This window comes from Macrobrachium rosenbergii, chromosome 33, assembly GCF_040412425.1.
Source record: "Macrobrachium rosenbergii isolate ZJJX-2024 chromosome 33, ASM4041242v1, whole genome shotgun sequence".
Taxonomy (NCBI): Eukaryota; Metazoa; Arthropoda; class Malacostraca; order Decapoda; family Palaemonidae; genus Macrobrachium; species Macrobrachium rosenbergii.
Genome location: NC_089773.1, coordinates 2,645,001 through 2,668,415, shown reverse-complemented (window position 1 = coordinate 2,668,415; position 23,415 = coordinate 2,645,001). Strand labels below are relative to the sequence as shown.

Here is a 23,415-nt window from a genome sequence, read left to right as displayed (position 1 = left end):
TATATATATATATATATATATATATATACATACATATATACATATATATGTATATATATATATATATATATATATATATATATATATATATACTGTGTGTGTATATTTATGTATATATACATATATATGCATATATATACGTACATATATATATATATACATATATATACGTATGTTTGTGTGTGCATATGCATGTGTATATTCACACATGTATATATGTGTACTTAATCTCTTTCTCCCTCATGAGATATATATATATATATATATATATATATATATATATATATATATATATATATATATATGTGTGTGTGTGTGTGTGTGTGTGTGTGTGTGTGTGTGTGTGTGTGTGTGTTTGTGTGTATGTATGTTGTGCATGAGGACACTGAAAATTGATTTGATCAGAGAGAGAGAGAGAGAGAGAGAGAGAGAAGGATCTCTCCAGATGATAAAATCACAAAACCATTTGTTTTGATGGGACAAAATCAACAAATAATTAAATACTGAATTACACTTTCAAGTGCATCGAGAAACAGATAGACAGACAGACAGACAGGCAAATGATACTGAAACTTACAAATATATAAAAACCGTTTACCTGGATATGAATGAATTCGGGATATAGTTAAATTTCTAATTAATGCTACGAATACAGAGAGAGAGAGAGAGAGAAATTAAAGCTTCTTGTAGGCATTCCACACTTGACACCAGTTAGGAAGCAGTGAGGTGTATCATACTGGTAATACTGCGATCTAGAATGACTAATTTGGTTTCTTTATTGAACATTCCTATTTTAAAAGGAGTTGACAATCACCTGATACTCTAGGCTTCTTGGCAGGAATATATTCTTTTGTAATGTTTTCATCGCTTCCAGCTGTGAAATCGGTTAGTTTTGAATCAGATTTGACTGGAAATAAAAATATAAAATGAAATATTTATATATATACATACATATATATACACATATACATACACAGTATATATAATCTATATACATATATATGTATGTACAGTATATTTATGAATCTTAGTCACTTAAACACGCGTGACTTTACTATATATATGTATATATACTCGTATATATATATATATATATATATATATATATATATATATATATATATATATATATCTGCGTGTGCGTGCGTGCGTTTGTGCGTGCGCGTGTGTGTTAGTGTGCATTCCGTATCTACGTATTGATTATCAACACAAACACACGTTCACACATTCTCGTCTTATTGAAATCAAGCCAAAGAAAACACTAACCCCATCAAGCGATAATCTTCAAGTGATTTCAACGCATTGTAAAATAGTAATCTTGCAAGAAATACCAAGGAAAGTTTGATACTGATTCCACACAAGTCATTAAGTTTATAATATTACCCATGTATATATATATATATATATATATATATATATATATATATATATATATATATATATATATATATATATATATATATATATATATGCGTGTGCGTGTGCGCGCGTGTGTTTCTGTGTGTGTATGTGTGTGTGTGCACAAGCTCATGTATATTAACCAAATTAAAAGATTCAACATCCCTTACCTCCGACCAAAAGAAGTCGACTGAAGATGTGTCCATTGTGGTAAATTCCTGGAAAGATAATTGACGGCATTAGCATTCTTTAGAAAAATATGGATGGAGATCATTTCTTCATTCTTTATGTTTAAGATAAATCATACTTTCAAAAATGTTCCTTGACTGAGACATCACATGTTGGGAGTCAAATTCTTTGGTATTTTCGTTGATACTTTTAGATAGGTTGGCATCCTGGCAGCACGAATTCTTGATCTAAGGAGCAGTCTGAAACTGTTCATTATTCTTCATTTGATAACTGGAATACTTCGTTTTTTTATATTACATATTTAGTGTTTCATTATCAATAACTGTTATAAAATGTGTCACGGCCGAGAGAAGGTGTAAACAAAGTTTAAAAACAGGATTTTTGTCAATATTTTCTTGCTGTTGCATGGACATCCATCTGAGAGTGACAGTGAATTTCCATCTAATATGTTGCTTATCACAATTCAAATATTAAATATCTTATATTTATTTAAACTATTTTATGACTGAGGTTCATCATTTCACATCTATTCATTATCAAGGAATGTAACGTGGACGCGATAACGTACGTACTACGTACATAGGGAGAGAATTTCCCATTTTCATCTGACTTCGTGTAGCCTGTAAATGCCCTTGTGAGATCATCTCGTACGTTCACTGGCCATGACACTGCTTCAGATCAGGCCCCCTGGCTACGGTTTCCGTTTACTCTCTCTCTCTCTCTCTCTCTCTCTCTCTCTCTCTCTCTCTCTCTCTCTCTTTATTGCACTCTAATTGTACAATATTTGATTCAGAATGACATTGACCACGATAGCAACATTTCCTTTTGAGAGTTTAAAGATCAAGTAATCTCTCTCTCTCTCTCTCTCTCTCTCTCTCTCTCTCTCTCTCTCTCTCTCTCTCTCTCTCACACACACAAATCTTGTGGACCTGTAAATATGAAATATACTCTCTCTCGGCTAGTGGGCTAAATTATAACCCAAGCAAATGCAGAACTGTGCGGAGATCGTGCACAAGTACTTAGAAATTCTCTCTCTCTCTCTCTCTCTCTCTCTCTCTCTCTCTCTCTCTCTCTCTCTCTCTCTCTCTCTCTCTCTCTCATATCTTGTGGTCCTTGTAAATTACAACAAATTCAGTCTTGTGTGAAGATGATATACTGCTAATTCGAAATTCTCTCTCTCTCTCTCTCTCTCTCTCTCTCTCTCTCTCTTACATCTGGGATGACTCAAACCACACTCATTTCTAACAGTACTGAGAAACATTACTACATAAAGCAGGATCGAAAACTCGTTCTTTTACTGAGCAACTGTTCTTTTGCCGGATCCGTCAATGACGCAACCACACAATCCTTTTGATTTCATCTCGAGTGCTGGTTGTCCTCCTTAAGGCAACGCTTGCTGGCTCTGGGGGCGATTATAATACAGAGTGGTCTTTGAAAGAGATTTTATTATGTTAGGTCATTTATCTGTCGTTAAAAATCCGATTCAGAGATCCTTCAAGATGAGTCTCAACTTGCTCAGTCTCTCTGTAAGTCAATTGTTATTTGCTTTACGTAGATTTACAAAGTGCTGACCTAAGAAGATCATTGTGTGTTTCGTTTGCTTTTCTGGTGGTTTTCTATCGTGAAATGGCGTTTGATTATGTTTTTCCACTTTTATTGAAGATATGACCTTCAGCATTCATGAAGCCTCTTTACATCAATTTTCAATTTAAAACATTTTTAAGTGCATCCATTATTAAACTGCCCTGGAAAAACTTTTATATTTTTAACTGGTTTTCATATTATGATACAGGATTTTAAAAATTATTTTTATTTCATAGCTGACCTTCAACATGACCTCTTTAGTGCAACAATAATAAGCTAACCTTCACTAACAAAGTTTATTACTTTCAGTTCGCAAACTGACCATTGAGAGATACAAAATGCAATGTTTTCGCGTGTTTTATGGTTTTGTTTTTAAAACTGTATTCGAGCGAGTTAAGGATGGGTTCGTGTGGTTTTTTTTTTTTTACAATTATTCCCTAGCTGTGTAAAGGCATTTCTTTTAAAAGCTATTACCTGAATTTTTACAGCATATTAGAATTTCAAATATTTTTTTTCTAAATTTTTAGTTTTCTGTAAAAGAAAACTATTATGCCGGCTTTCTCTGTCCGCCCTTACTTTTTTCCTGTCCGCACTTTTTCTGTCCGCCCTCAGATCTTAAAGACTACTGAGGCTAGAGGGCTGCAAATTGGTATGTTAATCATCCACCCTCCAATCATCACACATACCAAATCGCAGCCTTCTAGCCTTAGTAGTTTTTATTTTATTTAAGGTTAAGGTTAGCCATAATCGTGCTTCTGGCAACGGTATAGGATAGGCCACCACCTGGCCGTGGTTAAAGCTTCATGGGCCGCGGCTCATACAGCATTATACCGAGACCACCGAAAGATATGTCTGTTTTCGGTGGCCTTGATTATACGCTGTAGTAGCTGTACAGAAAACTCGATTGCGCCGAAGAAACTTCGGCGCATATTTTACTTGTTTACAGTTACGCCCTGGCTTTATAAAGGATTTTCTTTTCAGATGTATTACCTGAATTTTTTCAGCATAATGGAATTTCAAATAATTTTTCTGTTTTTTTTATTATTTGGGGTTATTTATTCATTGACATAGAAAAAGAAGTTTTCGTATTTTGTCAGTAAGATTATCTCAGTAAAAAAAAAAAAAAAATCTCATTTAAGACTTTTTGCCTAAATAGCTGTCTTGTATCAGCATCCGAATCCGGATTCGTGATGAGATCTAATCAGCTCATTTTTTACCAAAATCCTTCCGACCTACAGAAATTTCATTGCAATCCACCGTAACAAATAAACAAACCAACTGAACTGAATATAGAATTTAGGCCAAATGCCAAGCACTGGGACCTATGAGGTCATTCTTCGCTGAAACGGAAACTAACGGAAGAAAATTTGAAAGGTGTAACAGGAGGAAAACCTCGCAGTTGCACTACGAATCAGTCGTTAGGAGAGGCTGGAAAGTACGTTGGAAGAAAGAAAATATGAACGGAGGTACAGTAAAAGGAACGAAAGGGGTTGCAGCTAGGGGCCGAAGGCACGCTGCAGAGAACCTCAAGTAATGCCTACAGTGCACCGCATGAGGTGCACTGACGGCACTACCCTCCTACGGAGAACAAATCAACTAACAGAGGGTTTATTTTGAATTTATCCAAGAAATAGCAAGGCTGTTGGACAGTATTTTTAGCGGGTACTGCGTCCTCTTTCCTTACTTATTTCAAGGCAGACATGGTTAGTCAGGTGTTCCCCAAGTCATGAAGTTGTCTGCCTCTCCTTGAAGAAGGGAAACTGAAGATGAATACACGAAAATATCATCCACTGCCTACGTTACATGAATGCATTGTTGGGAAAAATAGTTAGATATGCCCATCAGCTCGTAAATCTATGCGTTTATACAAATGATTTTATACTATATTCAAAGGAAATCAGTTTTTTGGGATGTTATTTCTAAAGAAGATTGTATACATATCCATGTTCATAAATATATGTATGATATATATATATATATATACATATATATATATATATATGTGTGTATGTGTGTCTGTGTGTATAACTGATATTTCTTCAGTCTGCTAAGTAAAGGACTAAAGTCGAAAGGCCTTGTAGCACTCCATTGTTTCTCTTTCCTTTGTGGATTTTGTCTTTATTTACATATATATATATATATATATATATATATATATATATATATATATATATATATATATATATATATATAAAACAAAATCCACGAAGGAAAGAGAAACAATGGAGTGCTACAAGGCCTCTCGACTTTAGTCCTTTACTTAGCAGACTGAAGAAATATCAGTTATATATACACACACACACACACACACACACATATATATATATATATATATATATATATTTATATATATTATATATATATATATTATATATATATATATATATATATATATATATATATTTATTTAGAGAGAGATAAATAAATAAACCTATTGTCTGCGGTTTACTTAAAAAAAATTAAATGAATTGCGCTGATAATCAGCAAATGGAATAAGATCGTAAAAGTGGTGTTAAACCTATATTACAGAGAAAGAATCCAACCAATCAGAGAGAACTTCTTAAAAATGCAAGTATGCCCTTGTGGTGAATGATGTACCGCTTGTTAGTTGACTGTTGAGGGTCGTAGCTGTGGTGAGGTGGAGGGAGAGAGAGGGACTCGGGGATAAGACCTGAGTGACCAGTACCATCTCAAAACATAATAAAAACAAGTAAAAAGTACGCCGAAGTTTCTTCGGCACAATCGAGTTTTCTGTACAACGTATAATCAAGGCCTCCGAAAATAGATCTATCTTTCGGTGGTCTCGGTATAATGCTGTATGAGCTGCGGCCCATGAAACTTTAATCATGAGGCGGTGGTGGTCTGGCCTATGTTGTTGCCAGAAGCACGATAATGGCTAACTTTAACCTTAAATAAAATAAAAACTCCTGAGGAGGCTAGAGGGCTGCAATTTGGTGTGTTTGATGATTGGAGGGTGGATGATCAACATACCAATTTGCAGCCCTCTAGCCTCAGTAGTCTTTAAGATCTGAGGGCGGGCAGAAAAAGTGCTGACGGACGGACAGACAAAGCCGGCACAATAGTTTTCTTTTACAGAAAACAAAAAACCGGAGCCCAAGTTACAGAGTTTAATTCTAAACACACATAAAAACTAAGTCATGGAAGGACTCAAATTCATCTGAATTTCTCTTAACAGGCGGCATTATATTCTTCTCTCTCTGTTGGTTGGACGAGTCGAAAGGTCAACACTAGGCCTCTTATTACCTTTAACACCTCACAAAACTTACGAGCTGCCTCGGGGGAATGCTTGTGCTGGCATAAAGCCGGTTTATCGAAAATCAGCCGACTTATTTTCTGGGACGAGTCAAGAAGGGTTGAAATGAAAGGTCAAAGATATAAAAATGGATCTACCTATTAAGCACAGAGAGAGAGAGAGAGAGAGAGAGAGAGAGAGAGAGAGAGAGAGAGAGAGAGAGAGAGAGAGGAACTTGATTAGTCTGTTTATCGTTTTCACAATTTTTTTCTATAAAGTCATATTGTAAGGGGCACCCTGAAGTCGTTAACCAGCCTGACAAAAAAAAAAAAAAAAAGGAAAACAGGAAAACAGAAACGGAGAGAAATAACAGAGAAAACGAGAGAGAGAGAGAGAGAGAGAGAGAGAGAGAGAGAGAGAGAGAGAGAGTTTTAAGTGGTTTGGAAAGCCACTTGTAAATAAAAAAGAATAATTTTGTCAGAAACATAAAACGCAGCTGGACGTAAATAACTCCTAGCTGTTAACTGCAATTTAAAACCTATCATTCGTAAAAATTGCCAGCTTTAGGTTGTTTATTTCTAACTACTTTGTATCTTTCGGCTGAAAATCACTTTTTATTTACATTGTTTTCGACACCTATTGTAACTGGAAGAGGGAAGGGAATACCCCATTGCAAAACATGATAAAAGAATTCACATTATCTCACGTTTTAGTGGCCTGCCCCGTATCACTACGGAAAAACATGTTTGTTTGTTGTCTTTGGAGATTTTTTATCGTCTCCAAAGACCGGTTGTATGGAGACCATGACCCAAGAAAACAGGTAAAGAGCAGGAAAGAAGAGAGAGAGAGAGAGAGAGAGAGAGAGAGAGAGAGAGAGAGAGAGAGAGAGAGAATGTTGAGCTTAATACTAATGTTACCCCCAAAATGCAATATTCGTTTTCTATCATACTAAAAGAGTTACCATTTTCTATAAATTACTTTAACGGTAACGAGCGTATACCTCACATGACACTCTCTCTCTCTCTCTCTCTCTCTCTCTCTCTCTCTCTCTCTCTCTCTCTCTCTCTCTCTCTCCTTAGGCCAGGATGGATAACCACATTAGGGTGCTCTCCCGCTGGTCTTTAAAAACAACATCTGTAAAGACGATAAACATGCTTCCGTTGGTTTTCCTTGTGATACGGAATAGCCCACTAAAACTTCAGGCAATAGGCTAGGGATTATTTCATTCGTTTTTATGGTGGGACATTTCCCTTCTTTGAGGTACAAAGGGCCTATAAAACACAACGTAAATAAACATTGATTGTAGTTGGACGTAAACAATCCAGGTTTGGGATATAAAGGTTTTGAACTGCGGTTACCAGCTCTGAATTCTTCTTCTTCTTCTTCTTCTTCTTCTTCTTCTTCTTCTTCTTCTTCTTCTTCTTCTTCTTCTTCTTCTTCTTCTTCTTCTTCTTGCAGTAAATTAGTTTTCAATTACGTTTTGTTCTCAATACCATTTGGGTCTGAATAAGTGAAGGGTTGCTCCCCTCCTTAAATTAATAAAAGAATCTCTTTCGTCTCAAAATTGGTGGCCAGTCCTTTATTATAAGAAAATCCAATGTAATAATTACACGGATTACTTAATATAAAAAGTGTATCGAGTCACTTGCCACCCGTAATTCCGCTAATGCATAATACAGCTAATTACTGAGCTATTCTGACATCACCAGGAGCAAAGTAGTGCAAAATTGAATCGTTGTAAAGTGAATTGAGTATTATAGATATGAAATAGACCTGTTTTACATATTTTCCCCATGAAATAAATCTTAAAATTACCCTAAAGCTAAACTTCACAGTACATTCCAGTCAGATATTTGCATTTCAACTGAAATATCAGGCTAGCCATTTGTATTTTTGGTTATATTGAATTTATCTATATATAAATTGGAAATTCATCTTTACAGTATTTTTTAATTGATATATTAAATAGCGTAAATAAATATCTATATAGAAACGATGGAGATATAGGACATATATTAGTCACTTTATTTTAAGCTGGATTCCTGCTAGCACGGGCTCTTGCATGAAGGTGGTCCATGGTATGGTCAAAAATACTTTTATATGATATTTGAAAGCATTTTCTTTTAAGAATTAAAAGGTGTAAAGCAATGGTAACCTAAAACCAAAACGATAAATAATTGAACCAATACCAAAAAAGTTATAAAATCTAAAAAAAAAAAAAAATAGGAATGTTATAATACATGAGATCCATTTTACAAAATTCTATACGAATAAAGCAACATCAACCTAAATCTAAACAGATAAATATTGAAGGACACATAATTAACTAAACAATCAGACTCACCTATTTACTCAGAGGGAGAAGAGGCTGCTCGTAGCATCCGTTCGCTTATCTTTGAGGCTATTCTCTTATCTCGTTATGAAGAGATGCTTCGAGATAAACGTCGCTTCCTGTTTTTTCATCGTTCGTTCTTGGTTCCTGGTTCCTGGTTCCTAAGCGCTCGCCCCACAAACACAGTTGCGGGCACACACTACACTATCCGCGTGAGGTGCAGCGTTATTCCCTTGTTTTATGCGGGAAGAGGTTTCTTCAGTTCTTCTTCACCCATTAGATAGCGCAGAGAGAAGAGCTCTCTCTCTCTCTCTCTCTCTCTCTCTCTCTCTCTCTCTCTCTCTCTCTCTCTCTCTCTCTCTCGTTCTTTTCCTTCAATTAGTAAATAGTACTGAGAGGGAGAGAGGAGTTCACCTGTCCTTTATGAAAGCTCACTTGTTTTCTTCCACTGAATAACAAGGAACTCTTTGACTCTTTCTTTCTCTCTCCAGCTCTCTTTCCTTCTGTTCGTATATGGCGCGGGTGAGAGAGCTCTCAAAACGTCTTCAAAATAATCTCACTCAGATTTGGTTGTCATTTTCGCTCACAAACTTTTTCGTTACAACTAACAGGTGTTACATTGTTATTACATTGTAGTGATAACACTAACAACCTTTTGAAAATAGATTACATAACAAGAAGTTGGTAAATGATTACTAAATGGAGGAACGTTCTATTGAACTGAAGAACCGGTACATTCTATAATATATCTTTTGTGAAGCCTCAGTAGACATTCGTTTGTTTTTGGTACATTCTAACGTGACGTCACGCGAGTGCTTTGTATGTGTGTGTGTGTGTGTGTGTGTGGCGGGGGCTCAAGCTATCCTTTAGATCTTGTAGCAAAACTTTGCACCAATTGGGGAGTGTTTTTTTTTTTTTTTTTCTACTTTGGTATAAAACTGAAGTCCTTGAAATTTTGCGCGGATTACAGTTTTCCTCAATATTGATTTAAAACTGAAACCCATCTAAAAAAAAAAAAACTTAGTACCATACGGCGAATGTGTTTCTCATTAAAACTAAAGTCCGCCAAACTTTTCACCAACAAGGGAATAGTTTTTTTTTTTTTTCGTACAGAATTAAAGTCCATTCAGTTTTGCAAAAAGCACGACGATATTCTCTATAATAGTACAAAATTGAAGTCCGCCAAACTTTGCGCCAAAAATTAAGTATTCTTAATTTTCTGTAAAATAAAACTATTGTTCCGGCTTTGTCTGTCCGTCCGCACTTTGTCTGTCCGCCCTCAGATCTTAAAATCTACTGAGGCTAGAGGGCTGCAAATTGGTATGTTGATCATCCACCCTCCAATAATCAAACACACCAAATTGCAGTCCTCTAGCCTCAGTAATTTTTATTTTATTTAAGGTTAAAGTTAGCCTTAATCGTGTGTTTGGCAACGATATAGGCCAGGCCACCATGGGACCGTGGTTGTAGCGGCTGTACAGAAAACTCGATTGCGCCGAAGAAACTTGCGGCGCATTTTTTACTTGTTCTGTTTGGGAATAAAACTAGACCGTTAAATTGCGCACCGAACAGGCAGTTGTTCTCCAAACTGTTGTAAACTGTTTTATATATGTATATATACATCGGCGTTACATGAGCAAAGGTCAACGACGCCTGCGTCTTACAGCACAGGTGGACGGCTGCTCCCTTTAAGGAAACTTGAAGAGATGATTAGTTGCTTCTTTTTGCGAACGTTACTCCCGCGTTTGTCTTCAAAGTCCTTCAGATAAGTCCTCGGCTCCGAAAGATTCGGGTTTGTCTTCCGAAGCCAAAGTTTGAGTCATTATCTAGTTAACTTTATTAGGTTTGTCTTCAGAAGCCAAAGCTTAGATCGTTCATAGTTAAATTTTCCAGGTTGCGCCTCGAGAAGACAAAGTTGGGATCATATCCATTATTAACTTTAGGTTTGGTCTTCATGAGTCAAAGTATGCTTAGTTTCTCGCTTCGGGAGCCGAAGTTTATCAGAAACATCCAGTTACTTTCTCCACAGACTTTGTCTTCGGAAGCCAAAAGTTGCATTCCGTTTAGTTACTTCGGAGCTACTTTGGCTTGTTATCTGAGCGTCACCTACTCCGAGGTGCTAGTACTAAACGTGGCTGAAGCTCCTTGGGACGCCATGTTGAGTACTAGCCCCTCGGGGATCAAAGTATTGCATGCACCCATTTCTATATTGTGTGGTCGACAAATTTTATTAATAAACGATATCTTTGATCCCCGAGGTGCTAGTTCTAAACATGGCGGAAGTTCCTTGGGACGCCGTGTTTAGTACTAGCCCCTCGGGATCAAAGTATTATATATACCCATTTCTATGTTGTGTGGTCGACAAACTGTACTAATAAACGATATCTTCGGATAGTCCCTGCAGTTTAGAAACGACCAAGTTAGCTTTTCAGGCCAATCCTCGTCTCCAAACCTTGAGTACCCACTAGTCATTTTCGTTTGGTATGTCCTAAGACTCCAAAATCTGAATGTCATTTAGTTATTTTCTTCTAAGGACATGGTGTAGTTATTTTCACCAGGCCTGAACTCGTCTTCCAAGATTGAATTCCATCTATGTAGCTCTATTTTCCTGGTCTGCCACTTGTTTTTATCTGGTGTGCCATCTAAGACTAACTACTGTAGTTATTTTCCTGAGGTCAGTCCTCCTCCCTAAGGGTTGAATACCATCTAGTTTTTTTTATTCTGTCCTCAGGCTCTGAAGTCTGAACGCCACAAAGTGGCTTAATTCTGGAGACAATAACTTACAGTTATTTTCTTCAACTTGTCCCTGTCTCTGAAGGTTGAATCATCTTATCGACACTAGATACGCTCCTCCTAGTCAGTCCCAGCAAAAAGGGGACTAGAGTAGTAGGAAGTCTTTATATGGCTCTCGGCGGAGCCGTTTTCTGCGTCATCACTTCACAGACTGAATAACGAATTCCCGTCAGCTCCACCGCCAAGTAGCAATTGTGGTTGGTGGTTCCTCTAGGGGATTATGTATTCACCCAGTGCCTGTTTAGTTTGTTTTGTCTGTCTGTCTGTTAGTCTAAAAGATATCTCGACAAATTTGTCATAAATTTCCGCGATATTGTGTAGATTGTCAGTCCATAGGGTGGTGAACGGTTAGGATGGGAGTGGGTTGAAAGCTGGCGTGTGCCCAAGATAAATTTTGGCACAAAGAGCAATTTCATTATGTGGACTGACGCAGTACAGTCTACAGTGAACGAACAAAGACTAATGCGCATGCTCCGTGATTAAGCACCAACGACAAAATGTTAAAAAGAATATATGACTTTATTTTGAAGATCAATTTCCAGTCTCCCCAGCACCACCAACCCCCTCCGATACTGAAACCCAGCTACGCCCACGCCCGCGGGCTAAGGAAGAATTGATTCGATTTTGATAAAGACGCAGATACGGATGTGGCTCCTGGGTTTGTGTTTGTTTTCGTGTGTGTGCTTCCTGTTGCTTGTTAGTCTTGCTTTCCAAATCAATTATTATCTAAAATATTTATCAGTGAAATTCTGTGAGATTTTTCAGATGGGTGCCCTTAGGACCAATCAAGAGTTGATTGGTCCCGTAGGGGGGTAGTGTCACTGCACCTCAGGTGGTGCACTGTAGGCATTACTAGGGATCTTTGCAGCGTGCCTTCCATGGGCCTTAGCTGCAACTCCTTTCGTTCCTTTTACTGGACCTCCTTTCATATTCTCTTTCTTCCATCATAATTTCCTCAACCCTCTCCTAACTGTTGATTCGTAGTGCAACTGCTTTGAGGTTTTCCTCCTGTTGCACCTTTCAAACCTTTTACGGTCGACTTCCATTTCAGCGCTTAATGACCTCATAGGTCCCAGTGCTTGGTCTTTGGCCTAAATTCTATATTCAATTCAGTTCAAGAGATGACTGGATTTTGACAGAGATTCCAGTGCTGATATGGATTCAGGTTTTTTTTTCTGACTGTCTGTCTGTCTGTAGAAAATTTATCTCAGAAAGTTGCCTGTGGATTTTTATCAAACTTTGGGTAGAGGTGGTCTGTGGGTCATTTAAGTATTTATTACATTTTGAGACAAATCTAAACACGTTATCTATTTGTTGCTAAAGTTCATAACACTGACACTAATATATATGTTGTATAGACTTATTTATGAGTTACTCTTTTTTTACATATCTTGATTCCACATTTCCTTATGTACCTTTGAGCAGCAAAATTTGGTGTATATACTTTTAGCCCTAATAATTCAGGCTGTCCTGTTGATGCAGTATCCTAGGTAGGGTATAGTGCTTTAATGTACCTTGTCCCATGTAAGTTCATTTATCTACTGTTAATTAATTTCCTATTATCTCTTTCTCTCTCTCTCTTATTTTAAACCTGGGTACTCTAAAAAAAAAATTTGTTAATGTAAGTTAAACCTCCTTTAGACTCGTTCTGTACGAGTGGCTGAACATTTTAATAAATAAGACAAAGATTATGAAAAAGAGTAACAATTAAAAAATAAAGAATAAAAAGTAAGTATTTGAGGACATCAAGTTCTTATACTGTACTAATTATACTGGACGACCATCTTTAAATAATATTATTTTTTTATTTATTTTATGACTAACACGTTCAGTTTCTTGTTAATTTTAGCTGTGTCTACACAGATATATATGTGTATCTACATTATAGATAGATAGATAGATAGTGTTTGTGAAGGGGTTAACTTGCGATCGATTCCACGGGGAACCATGTCCTGAAAACTTTAATGCCGCTCTTTTTAACATTGGCAATAAACGATTATCTAGCGGTTGTGTGACTGCGTTGGGTCGCAGCCAGTGTGGAAACAGGAAGCCTCATGTCAAAAGGACTTGCAGAGATTATATATATATATATATATATATATATATATATATATATATATATATATATATATATATATATATATATGTATATATCTGTATACATATATATATGTATATACAAACCTAAAGAACCAGCAAAGGGCTCCTTTGGAGCAAGTGGAGGGTTGGAGAGGACAGTCATCTGAAATTCCTCCCTCCCTCTCTCCCTCTCTCTCGCTCCCTCCCGCCCCGCCTCCCTGTCTCTGCTCCATCTTGGAGCTACACATATATGGGGGTGGCAGGCTATAAAGAAGAAAAAAAAAAAAGATTACAAGGCTAATCTTGAACAAGGAGTTTCTTCTCTTCTTGCAGATGTGGAATTTCTCGGTTGTGTTTTGGTTTATTTGTTCTGTTTTAGTTTTCTGAAAAGAAAACCATTGCGCCGGCTTTGTCTGTCCGTCCGCTCTTTTTCCTGTCCGCGCTTTTTCTGTCCGCGCTCAGAGTTTAAAAACTACTGAGGCTAGAGGGCTGCAAATTGGTATGTTGATCATCCACCCTCCAATCATCAAACATACCAAATTACAGCCCTCTAGCCTCAGTAGTTTTTATTTGATTTAAGGTTAAAGTTAGCCATAATCATGCGTCTGGCAACGATATACTGCCGTGGTTAAAGTTTCATGGGCAGCGGCTCATACAGCATTATACCGAGACGAAAAATATATCTATTTTCGGCGGCTTTGATTATACGCTGTACAGGTGTTTCAACTTGTTAAGGCGACGACAGTAATTATAATTGCTCTATTATTAAGTGTTATTGTTAGTATTATCGTTATTAATTACAATTCTGTACAGGTGCGTGTACCTGTATTAACGTTATAATTAAAATTCTGTTAATTATTATTATTATTATTATTATTATTATTATTATTATTATTATTATTATTATTATTATTAGTTCCAGAAAGAATTCCTCTCCTGGCATCTACTTCAACTCAGAATATAAACTGAAATTTTATATATATATATATATATATATATATATATATATATATATATATATATATATATTCATATATATATATATATATATATATATATATATATATATATATATATATATATATATATATATATATATACTGTAAAATACGTATATTTTTAAAGGCCATAATGGCCTCTTAACTTTTAGTTCCTTAATATTTTTTTGTGTATCACTTCCACTGAAAGTGTTCAGGTCAAATTGATACCTTAACACGTTTCAGTTTTCTATATGTTTTATTATCAAAGCTGAAGCTGTCAAGAACAATACAAAAAGGATCTTTCCTAGATAGTGACCCCCAAGTGTTTTCGGGGGTCGTTATCTAGGACTAATATTTCTTGGGGTCATTATCTTTATGATATTTACAGCCTTTTGTTTATATTTTTACGGTCATCCCCAACTGGCTTGTACTAAACCCGCAAAGGTGGCTACATACCGGGTTGTAACCCTTTTGGGGTCACTATCTAGGAAAGATCCGACAATAATTGCTGCTAAGCTGATTCATTCATCTACTCTCGCGCCGACAGCTGTTTCAGCCATTGAAATACCACTCTTATCAAAGTTGTGCTAAACATGCAATGGAACTGCGCGCCGATATACATTTGAGTACAGTATTCGCCTGTATCCTGGAGTGTAAATAAGCAGAGCGGAATGACAACAATATTTGTATTTTCCTCTAAGATTTCAGCTTTGAGGATGAGAAGAGCTACACAGGAAATTGGAAAGTTACTTCTTTAAACATATTCCATGTTAATATTAATATATAGTTATATTTATATAAATACATATATATATTATATATATATATATATATATATATATATATATATATATATATATATATATATATACTAACAGGACCTCATTGAAACTGAATGGTATCTAGCGGAGATATTTATTCAGTAAAAATTACAAGCTTTCCAGGGCTAACAGTCCTCATTGTCAAGTCCTGGAAAGCTTGTCATTTCTATTGAATAAATATCTCCGCTGGATACCATCCAGTTTCGATGAGGACCTGTTAGTAATTGTATCAATGCACAGGTGATTGTGTAAGTGATAAAGTTAATGTAAATATATATGTACATATACATATATATATCATGCTTTATACCCCCACAATTTTTACTCTGACGGAAATTGTTCTTGCGTATACACATCCACTAACACAAATCTCATCAGACGTCAAAAGATAGAAGGAAGGAACTATTAGTCAGGAAGAAATATGAAATCTTTGATGATGAATATCTGACGAATGGCCCCACCCCATCGGGGTATAGGTATAATGTTACGTTACAGGACGTATATCTTCATTTTTTAAATATTATATATATGTAGGCCTATATACATATATATATGTCTATATATCATTATTTTCTCGTAATCATGCGTTCAGTTGCCCGCCGTGGGTTTTAGAGTAATAAGATGAATAGGATTAGAAGCGCAGGTTTCTTGACTGATGTCCTAAAGAAGAACTCTGGGCTTGGTCTAGAACGGTTTTTAGCGCAGTCACAATCAGTGAGTCACTCTTCTCCCTCTCTCTCTCTCTCTCTCTCTCTCTCTCTCTCTCTCTCTCTCTCTCTCTCTCTCTCTCTCTCTGTTTGCTAACTGATTATTTGTTGTGTCTCTGTCCTCTCTGCCTTACCTGTTTAAGGTTTACATGTCTTCCATACACATAAACACACACACACACATATACAGTATATGCTATATATATGAATGAACCTTGAGTTTTGCGTTTTACACAGATAAGATTCGTATAACCCCACGCAGGTATATCAGACTATTATTAAAGGAAATACCAGTATTCATAAATATATAATATTGCATCAGAACTCTGGCATTCTCTTCCCACGCTTACGCGCCTCAAGTCAATGATCTTGTATCTTCTAATGACAGGCTTCTGAATTCTTCTCCAACCTCTGTAATTTTTTATACAATGTTATTCTAAATCTTTTCATTTCTACATTTAGAACAATTTGGACTTGCAGAGTGTATAAAAAGTTCCTCTGATACAATTGTCATTGTATCATTATTCATCAGCAGTAGCTTTATTTAATTTCATTACCATCACACGTTCCCTGAGCTAAGGTGGGTTGCATGATCAATGCTCCGCCCAAAATTATGGCAGATACAAAGGCTGCCTTCACCTGGGTTCATAGATCTCTCTCTCTCTCTCTCTCTCTCTCTCTCTCTCTCTCTCTCTCTCTCTCTCTCTCTCTCTCTCTCTCTCTCATGACCCGAAGGCAATATGTCAGTATCAACTCCACCCAAAGAATCATCTGGGAACCAAAAATCTCCATCATTGTGCCCGTGTTAAACTTCACTTTCTTGCGCAAGCTGTGTTGCCTACGAAGTGATGGCTTAGACCTATCGGATCATAAGAGCACCGTTTACTGCCATTTTTCCAGCTTATTTCTGGAAAATTTCGCATCATATACTTAATATGTTTCCCTTAATTGATGCAAGACTATATGTTTCGCTTAATTGATGCAAGACTATATGTTTCCCTTAATTGATGCAAGACTAGAGTTATGTGAGTTGTAACACTTCTTTAGCCTACGTATGGGAAGTTCATTTGGGCACCCATTTTCATGCAAAGTTTGTAGACAAAATGCTTTAGAGATGCGAGAAAAATTCTGTGTGACATTGACCAAAATTAAATGCTCCATTTACCTATAGTATTATAAGTGAGATCTCTTAAATAAGCATTTGACAAAGATACTACTTAAGTTTCCTGTGTTTTCACATACATATATATATATATATATATATATATATATATATATATATATATATATATATATATATATATATATATATATATGTATATATATGTGTGTGTATGTGTGTGTGTGTACAGTATACTGTATACATATATTACACTTATGGAAACACTCTTCTGTAGGAAGCTTATTTAACAAATTAATGGCCTTTTTAAGGGTTCTCGTGTAGAATAATAATAATAATAATAATAATAATAATAATAATAATAATAATAATAATAATAATAATAAAAAATACAGATATATCTGGCAACTCGTTCGCATAATTGCCATTTATAGCAAAACAATTCACCTCGCATTCCTGCGCATGCCCGAACTAGCAATGCATATTCACCATTTGCCATTCCCCTTTTTTGGGGTCGTTAAAGAACAAAGGAGCATCACAAAGGAATTCCAGTGAGTTGTATCTTCAATGTTTTGGTCAGAAATGTCCATAATGTCATGGTTTATAATGAGGCATTCAGTCACTAATTGGAAATAAATGGAAAACTGGCATTTTTGTCACATTTCATTTATCGGCATGTTGAAATGCTTGGATTTTCTCCAGCGATTTGCTCTCAAAATAGGTTTTTATTTTTTATTCTAGGACAAAATATTTTTGTTGACTTAAGTGACGATTTAAAAATAAGAGTATAATATATATATATATATATATATATATATATATATATATATATATATATATATATATATATATATATATATATATATATATATATATACAGTAGAAGTGGTGAACACACAATCATGTGTGTGACAGAAATACATTGCTGACTCACATCGGGATCGAACCCAGGCCTTGTTTCAATTTACTCTAGTTTTCAAACGCCAAATATACTTTATTTTGTGGAATAAAGCCATGGATTTAAAATATGCAATTCATATATAGCGTAATTTTATTCTATGAATTATGAAAATCAAAAACACAAGTGGTAATTATTATTATTATTATTATTATTATTATTATTATTATTATTATTATTATTATTATTAAGTTCATTTTGCTCCTAAAAAGTGTCAAATCATTACTGAAACTTGTCAACAGACCTTACAGTTCTGAAACGAGCAGTAATGGGTCCAGTGAGGCCCGAGATTAGTCTTTCCTAACACTAACAAGTAAAAAATGCGCCGAAGTATCTTCGGCGCAGTCGAGTTTTCCGTACAGCATATAATTCTCAGCCGTGGCACAAGAAACTTTCAGCAACAGCCCGGTGGCGGCTTGTGTTGTTGGCACCTATAGCGGTACCAGACGCACGATCATGGCTAACTTTAACCTTAAATAAAATAGAAACTACTGAGGTTAGAGGGCTGCGATTTGGTATGTTTGATGATTGGAGGGTGGATGATCAACATAACAATTTGCAGCCCTCTAGCCTCAGTAGTTTTTAAGATCTGAGGGCGGACAGAAAAAGTGCTGACAGAAAAAAGTGCGGACAGAAAAAGTGAGGACAGAAAAAAAAAGTGCGGACAGAAAAAATGCGGACAGAAAAAGTGAGGACAGAAAAAGTGCGGACAGAAAAAAGTGCGGACAGAAAAAGTGCGGACAGAAAAAGTGAGGACAGAAAAAGAAAGTGCGAACAGAAAATAGTGCGGACAGAAAAAGTGCGGACAGAAAAAGTACGGACAGAAAAAGTGCGGACAGAAAAAGTGCGGACAGAAAAAGTGCGGACAGAAAAAGTGCGGACAGAAAAAGTGCGGACAGAAAAAGTGAGGACAGAAAAAGTGCGGACAGAAAAAGTGCGGACAGAAAAAGTGCAGACAGAAAATAGTGCAGACAGAAATAAGTGCGGACAGAAATAAGTGTGGACAGAAAAAGTACGGACAGAAAAAGTGCGGACAGAAAAAGTGCGGACAGAAAAAGTGTGGACAGAATAAAGTGCAGACAGAAAAAGTGCTGACAGAAAAAAGTGTGGACAGAAAAAGTGAGGACAGAAAAAGTGAGGACAGAAAATAGTGCAGACAGAAATAAGTGCGGGCAGAAAAAGTACGGACAGAAAAAGTGCGGACAGAGAAAAGTGCGGACAGAAAAAGTACTGACATAAAAATTGCGGTCAGAAAAAAGTGTGGACAGAAAAAGTGCGGTCAGAAAAAAGTGCAGGCAGAAAAAATGCGGTCAGAAAAAGTGCGGACAGAAAAAAGTGCGGACAGAAAAAGTGCGGACAGAAAAAGTGATGACAGAAAAAGTGCGGACAGAAAAAGTGTGGACAGAAAATAGTGCGGACTGAAAAAAAGTGCAGACAGAAAAAAGTGCAGACAGAAAAAAGTGCAGACAGAAAAAGTGCAGACAGAAAAACTACAGACAGAAAAAGTGCAGACAGAAAAACTACGGACAGAAAAAGCGCGGACGTCCAGAAAAAGCCAGCACAATAGTTTTCTTTTACAGAAAACTAAAAATTAATATTTATTATGACAAAGTCACCACCAACGGCGGAAAAGATGACACACGTGAATATTCTTGCGTCATCTTCATATGTCAACAATGACATGACATATTTGTTGCAGATCGTAATGTGTTTTGTTGACATTAAAAAGTGAATTTAAGGTATTCTCGAGAATATGCTTTTTTTTTTTTATTGCTGCTTACAATGTTTCTAATTGGTGAAGAGAGAGAGAGAGGAAAAAAAATTGTTTTCATGAATCTCATACATTAAATGGATGAATCTGTGGTCTATTTCATATAATAATAATAATAATAATAATAATAATAATAATAATAATAATAATAATGATATTATTATTATTATTATTATTATTATTATTATTATTATTATTATTATTATTTACCTATTTATCTGTCTGATGAACATAGCAAAATATTTTCTGTTATTATTATTATTATTATTATTATTATTATTATTATTATTATTATTATTATTTACCTATTTATCTGTCTGATGAATATCGCATAATATTTTTCTATTATTATTATTATTATTATTATTATTATTATTATTATTATTTGATGCGGATAGCAAAGCATTTCAGTGTTATTATTATTATTATTATTATTACAAAAATCAGCCCATTCACCCAGCCTAAACTCCCAAGAATTTATGAAATGACTGATTGACCATTTCAAAAAAACTGGCGCTGCGACGAGGATGGTCAGCGTAGCCGAGGCTATGGCAATCCCTCCTATTCTTAGGTAAACAATAAAGAATAGAAACAAGCATATTCTTGACCCTGTAATCCGCCGTCTGTCCTTGCCTAAAAATACCACAGGTACGAACAGGTACATCAAGGTACACTTTCCTTTGGTTGTTTCAGCTTTTATTCCTTGCTAATCTATTCATTTTTGTTCATTCTTTGTGCAATTCTATCTCTTGGATATATATATACATGTGTGTATATATATATATATATATATATATATATATATATATATATATATATATATATATATATATATATACTGTATATATACATGTATATGTATATATATATATATATATATATATATATATATATATATATATATATATATATATATATATAGCCTATATATATATATATATATATATATATATAGCCTATATATATATATATATATATATATATATAAATATATATATATATATATATATATATATATATATATATATATATATATATATATCAAGAGATATAGACTAGAAGCCTCATGTCATTTTTTTAGTTTCCTGGAAAAGAAAACTATTGAGATGGCTATTTTCATACAGCATTATACACTGTACAGAAAACTCGATTGCGCAGAAGAAACTTGAGCGCATTTTTTACTTGTTTTTTTACCATGTATTCATGTCTGGGTCGACTGGTGAGCTGCAGAATAGAACCCGTGTACAGAGATCTGCCGCGTCAGTGGGTTGTAATAAGTCAAATCTGTTACGTCTCATAAAACAAATATAAAATACGCCGAAGTTTCTTGGAGCAATCGAGTTTTCTGTACAGTGTATAATGCTGTATGAAACCCAACTGCTGCCCATGAAACTCTCGACCGCGGCCCATGAAACTCTCGGCCGCGGCCCATGAAACTCTCAGCCACGGCCCGGTGGTGGCCTGTGTTGTTGGCACCAATAGCAGTGCCAGACGCACGATCATGGCTAACTTTTAACCTTAAATAAGATAAAAAAAAAAAAACTACTGAGGCTACAGGGCTGCAACTTGGTAGATTTGATGATTGGAGGGTGGATGATCAACATACCAATTTGCAGCCCTCTAGCCTCATTAGTTTTTAAGATCTGGGGGCGGACAGAAAAAAGTGCTGACAGGAAAAGTGGGGACTGATAGAAGTGCGGACAGAAAAAGTGCGTACAGAAAAATGTGCGGACAGAAAAAAGTGCGGGCAGAAAAAGTGCGTACAGAAAAATGTGCGGACAGAAAAAAGTGCGGACAGAAAAAGTGCGTACAGAAAAATGTGCGGACAGAAAAAAGTGCGGACAGAAAAAGTGCGGAAAGAAAAAAGTGCGGACAGAAAAAGTGCGGACAGAAAAAGTGCGTACAGAAAAATGTGCGGACAGAAAAAAGTGCGGACAGAAAAAGTGCGGAAAGAAAAATGTGCGGACAGAAAAAAGTGCGGACAGAAAAAGTGCGGAAAGAAAAAAGTGCAGACAGAAAAATGCGGAAAGAATAAAGTGCAGACGGACAGACAAAGCCGGCACAATAGTTTTCCTTTACAGAAAACTAAAAATACATCCTTCTTCTTTCCTTGATTTCTTACCTAACTTTTTAAATGAACGTGACGTCATTCAGCCGTGACGTCATCATACGTGGGTTGACACATTACCTGATTGAATCACGTTTTTTGTTGGGTTGATTGGCATTGAAGGTGAGTCAAGCGTTTGGGTGCATGTGCGATTATATATATATATATATATATATATATATATATATATATATATATATATATATATATATATATATATATATATATATATATGTATATATATATATATATATATATACATATATATATACCGTATATATATACATAAATATTTATACATATAAATATACATAACAGATAACAATAGTCAAACAATTCATTTTAGCCATGATTCACATTTCCGAGCTTAATCCTGTAACAAATAGAAAAATAAATAAATAAATAAATACAAGGAACAACCAGATTCACTGAAATATCAGTGACTCACGCAAAGATAAAAACATTAAAAAGGAGAAAAGAAAAAAGAAAAAAAAGGGCCGCCCCCATGGACGAGTTCTGAGAATCACTTTGACGTGTGATTGTTCTACCGAATACCTCGAGTTATTTTCGATGGCTGTGTCACACAGGCGCCTTTTCTGATATATTCCAGTATCTTGACTACAAACTTTGCACTAAGTGGCCTGTTTTTTGGGGGGGTTGGGTAGGGTCCAAAACTGAAGCTCCTTCATTACTACATCATGTGTTCACTTTTTTTCTGTTTGCAAAAATAAAGGAAAATAAATTTTACATCAATTTGCCAGTTTTGTGCAAAATTTGAACCCGGTAGCTAATTACTAAGTGGCCTGTTTTTTTCTTTTTTTGTGGGGTGCCAAAATTTAAGCTCGTTCATTACTACATCACGTGTTCACTTTTTTTCTATCTGTTTGCAAAAATAGAGGAAACCAAATTTTACCTCAATTTGCCAAAATTGTGCAAACTTTGAACCCGGTAACTAATCACTAAGTGGCCTGTTTTTTTTTGGGGGGGGGACCAAAATTGAAGCTCGTTCATGACTACATCACGTGTTCACTTTTTTTTATTTGCCTAAATAGAGGAAACCAAATTTTACATCAATTAGCCAGTTTTGGGCAAAATTTGAACCTAGTGGCTAATCACTAAGTGGCCTTTTTTTGGGGGGGGGCCAAAATTACTACATCACGTGGTCACTTCCTTTTCTATTTTCAAAAACAGAGGAAACCAAATTTTACACCAATTTGCCAGACTTTAGTTATTTTGGGGGAGGGGGTGGGGGCCAAAATTGAAGTTCGTTCATTACCACACCAAGTGGTCACTTTTTTCTAGGTGCATAAAATAGAAGAAACC

At 35.5% G+C, this 23,415-nt stretch overlaps 1 protein-coding gene across 1 annotated transcript in view; it reads right to left on the bottom strand.

Moving 5' to 3' along the window:
• The window catches only part of LOC136855802 (uncharacterized), a 151,298-nt gene that overhangs the window by 119,949 nt on the left and 7,934 nt on the right, over positions 1-23,415 (bottom strand). Inside the window, 2 exon segments of the mRNA XM_067133158.1 lie at positions 1,569-1,616; positions 8,769-9,408. Coding sequence (XP_066989259.1) covers positions 1,569-1,604 — 36 coding nt within the window. The 5' untranslated portion in view covers positions 1,605-1,616; positions 8,769-9,408.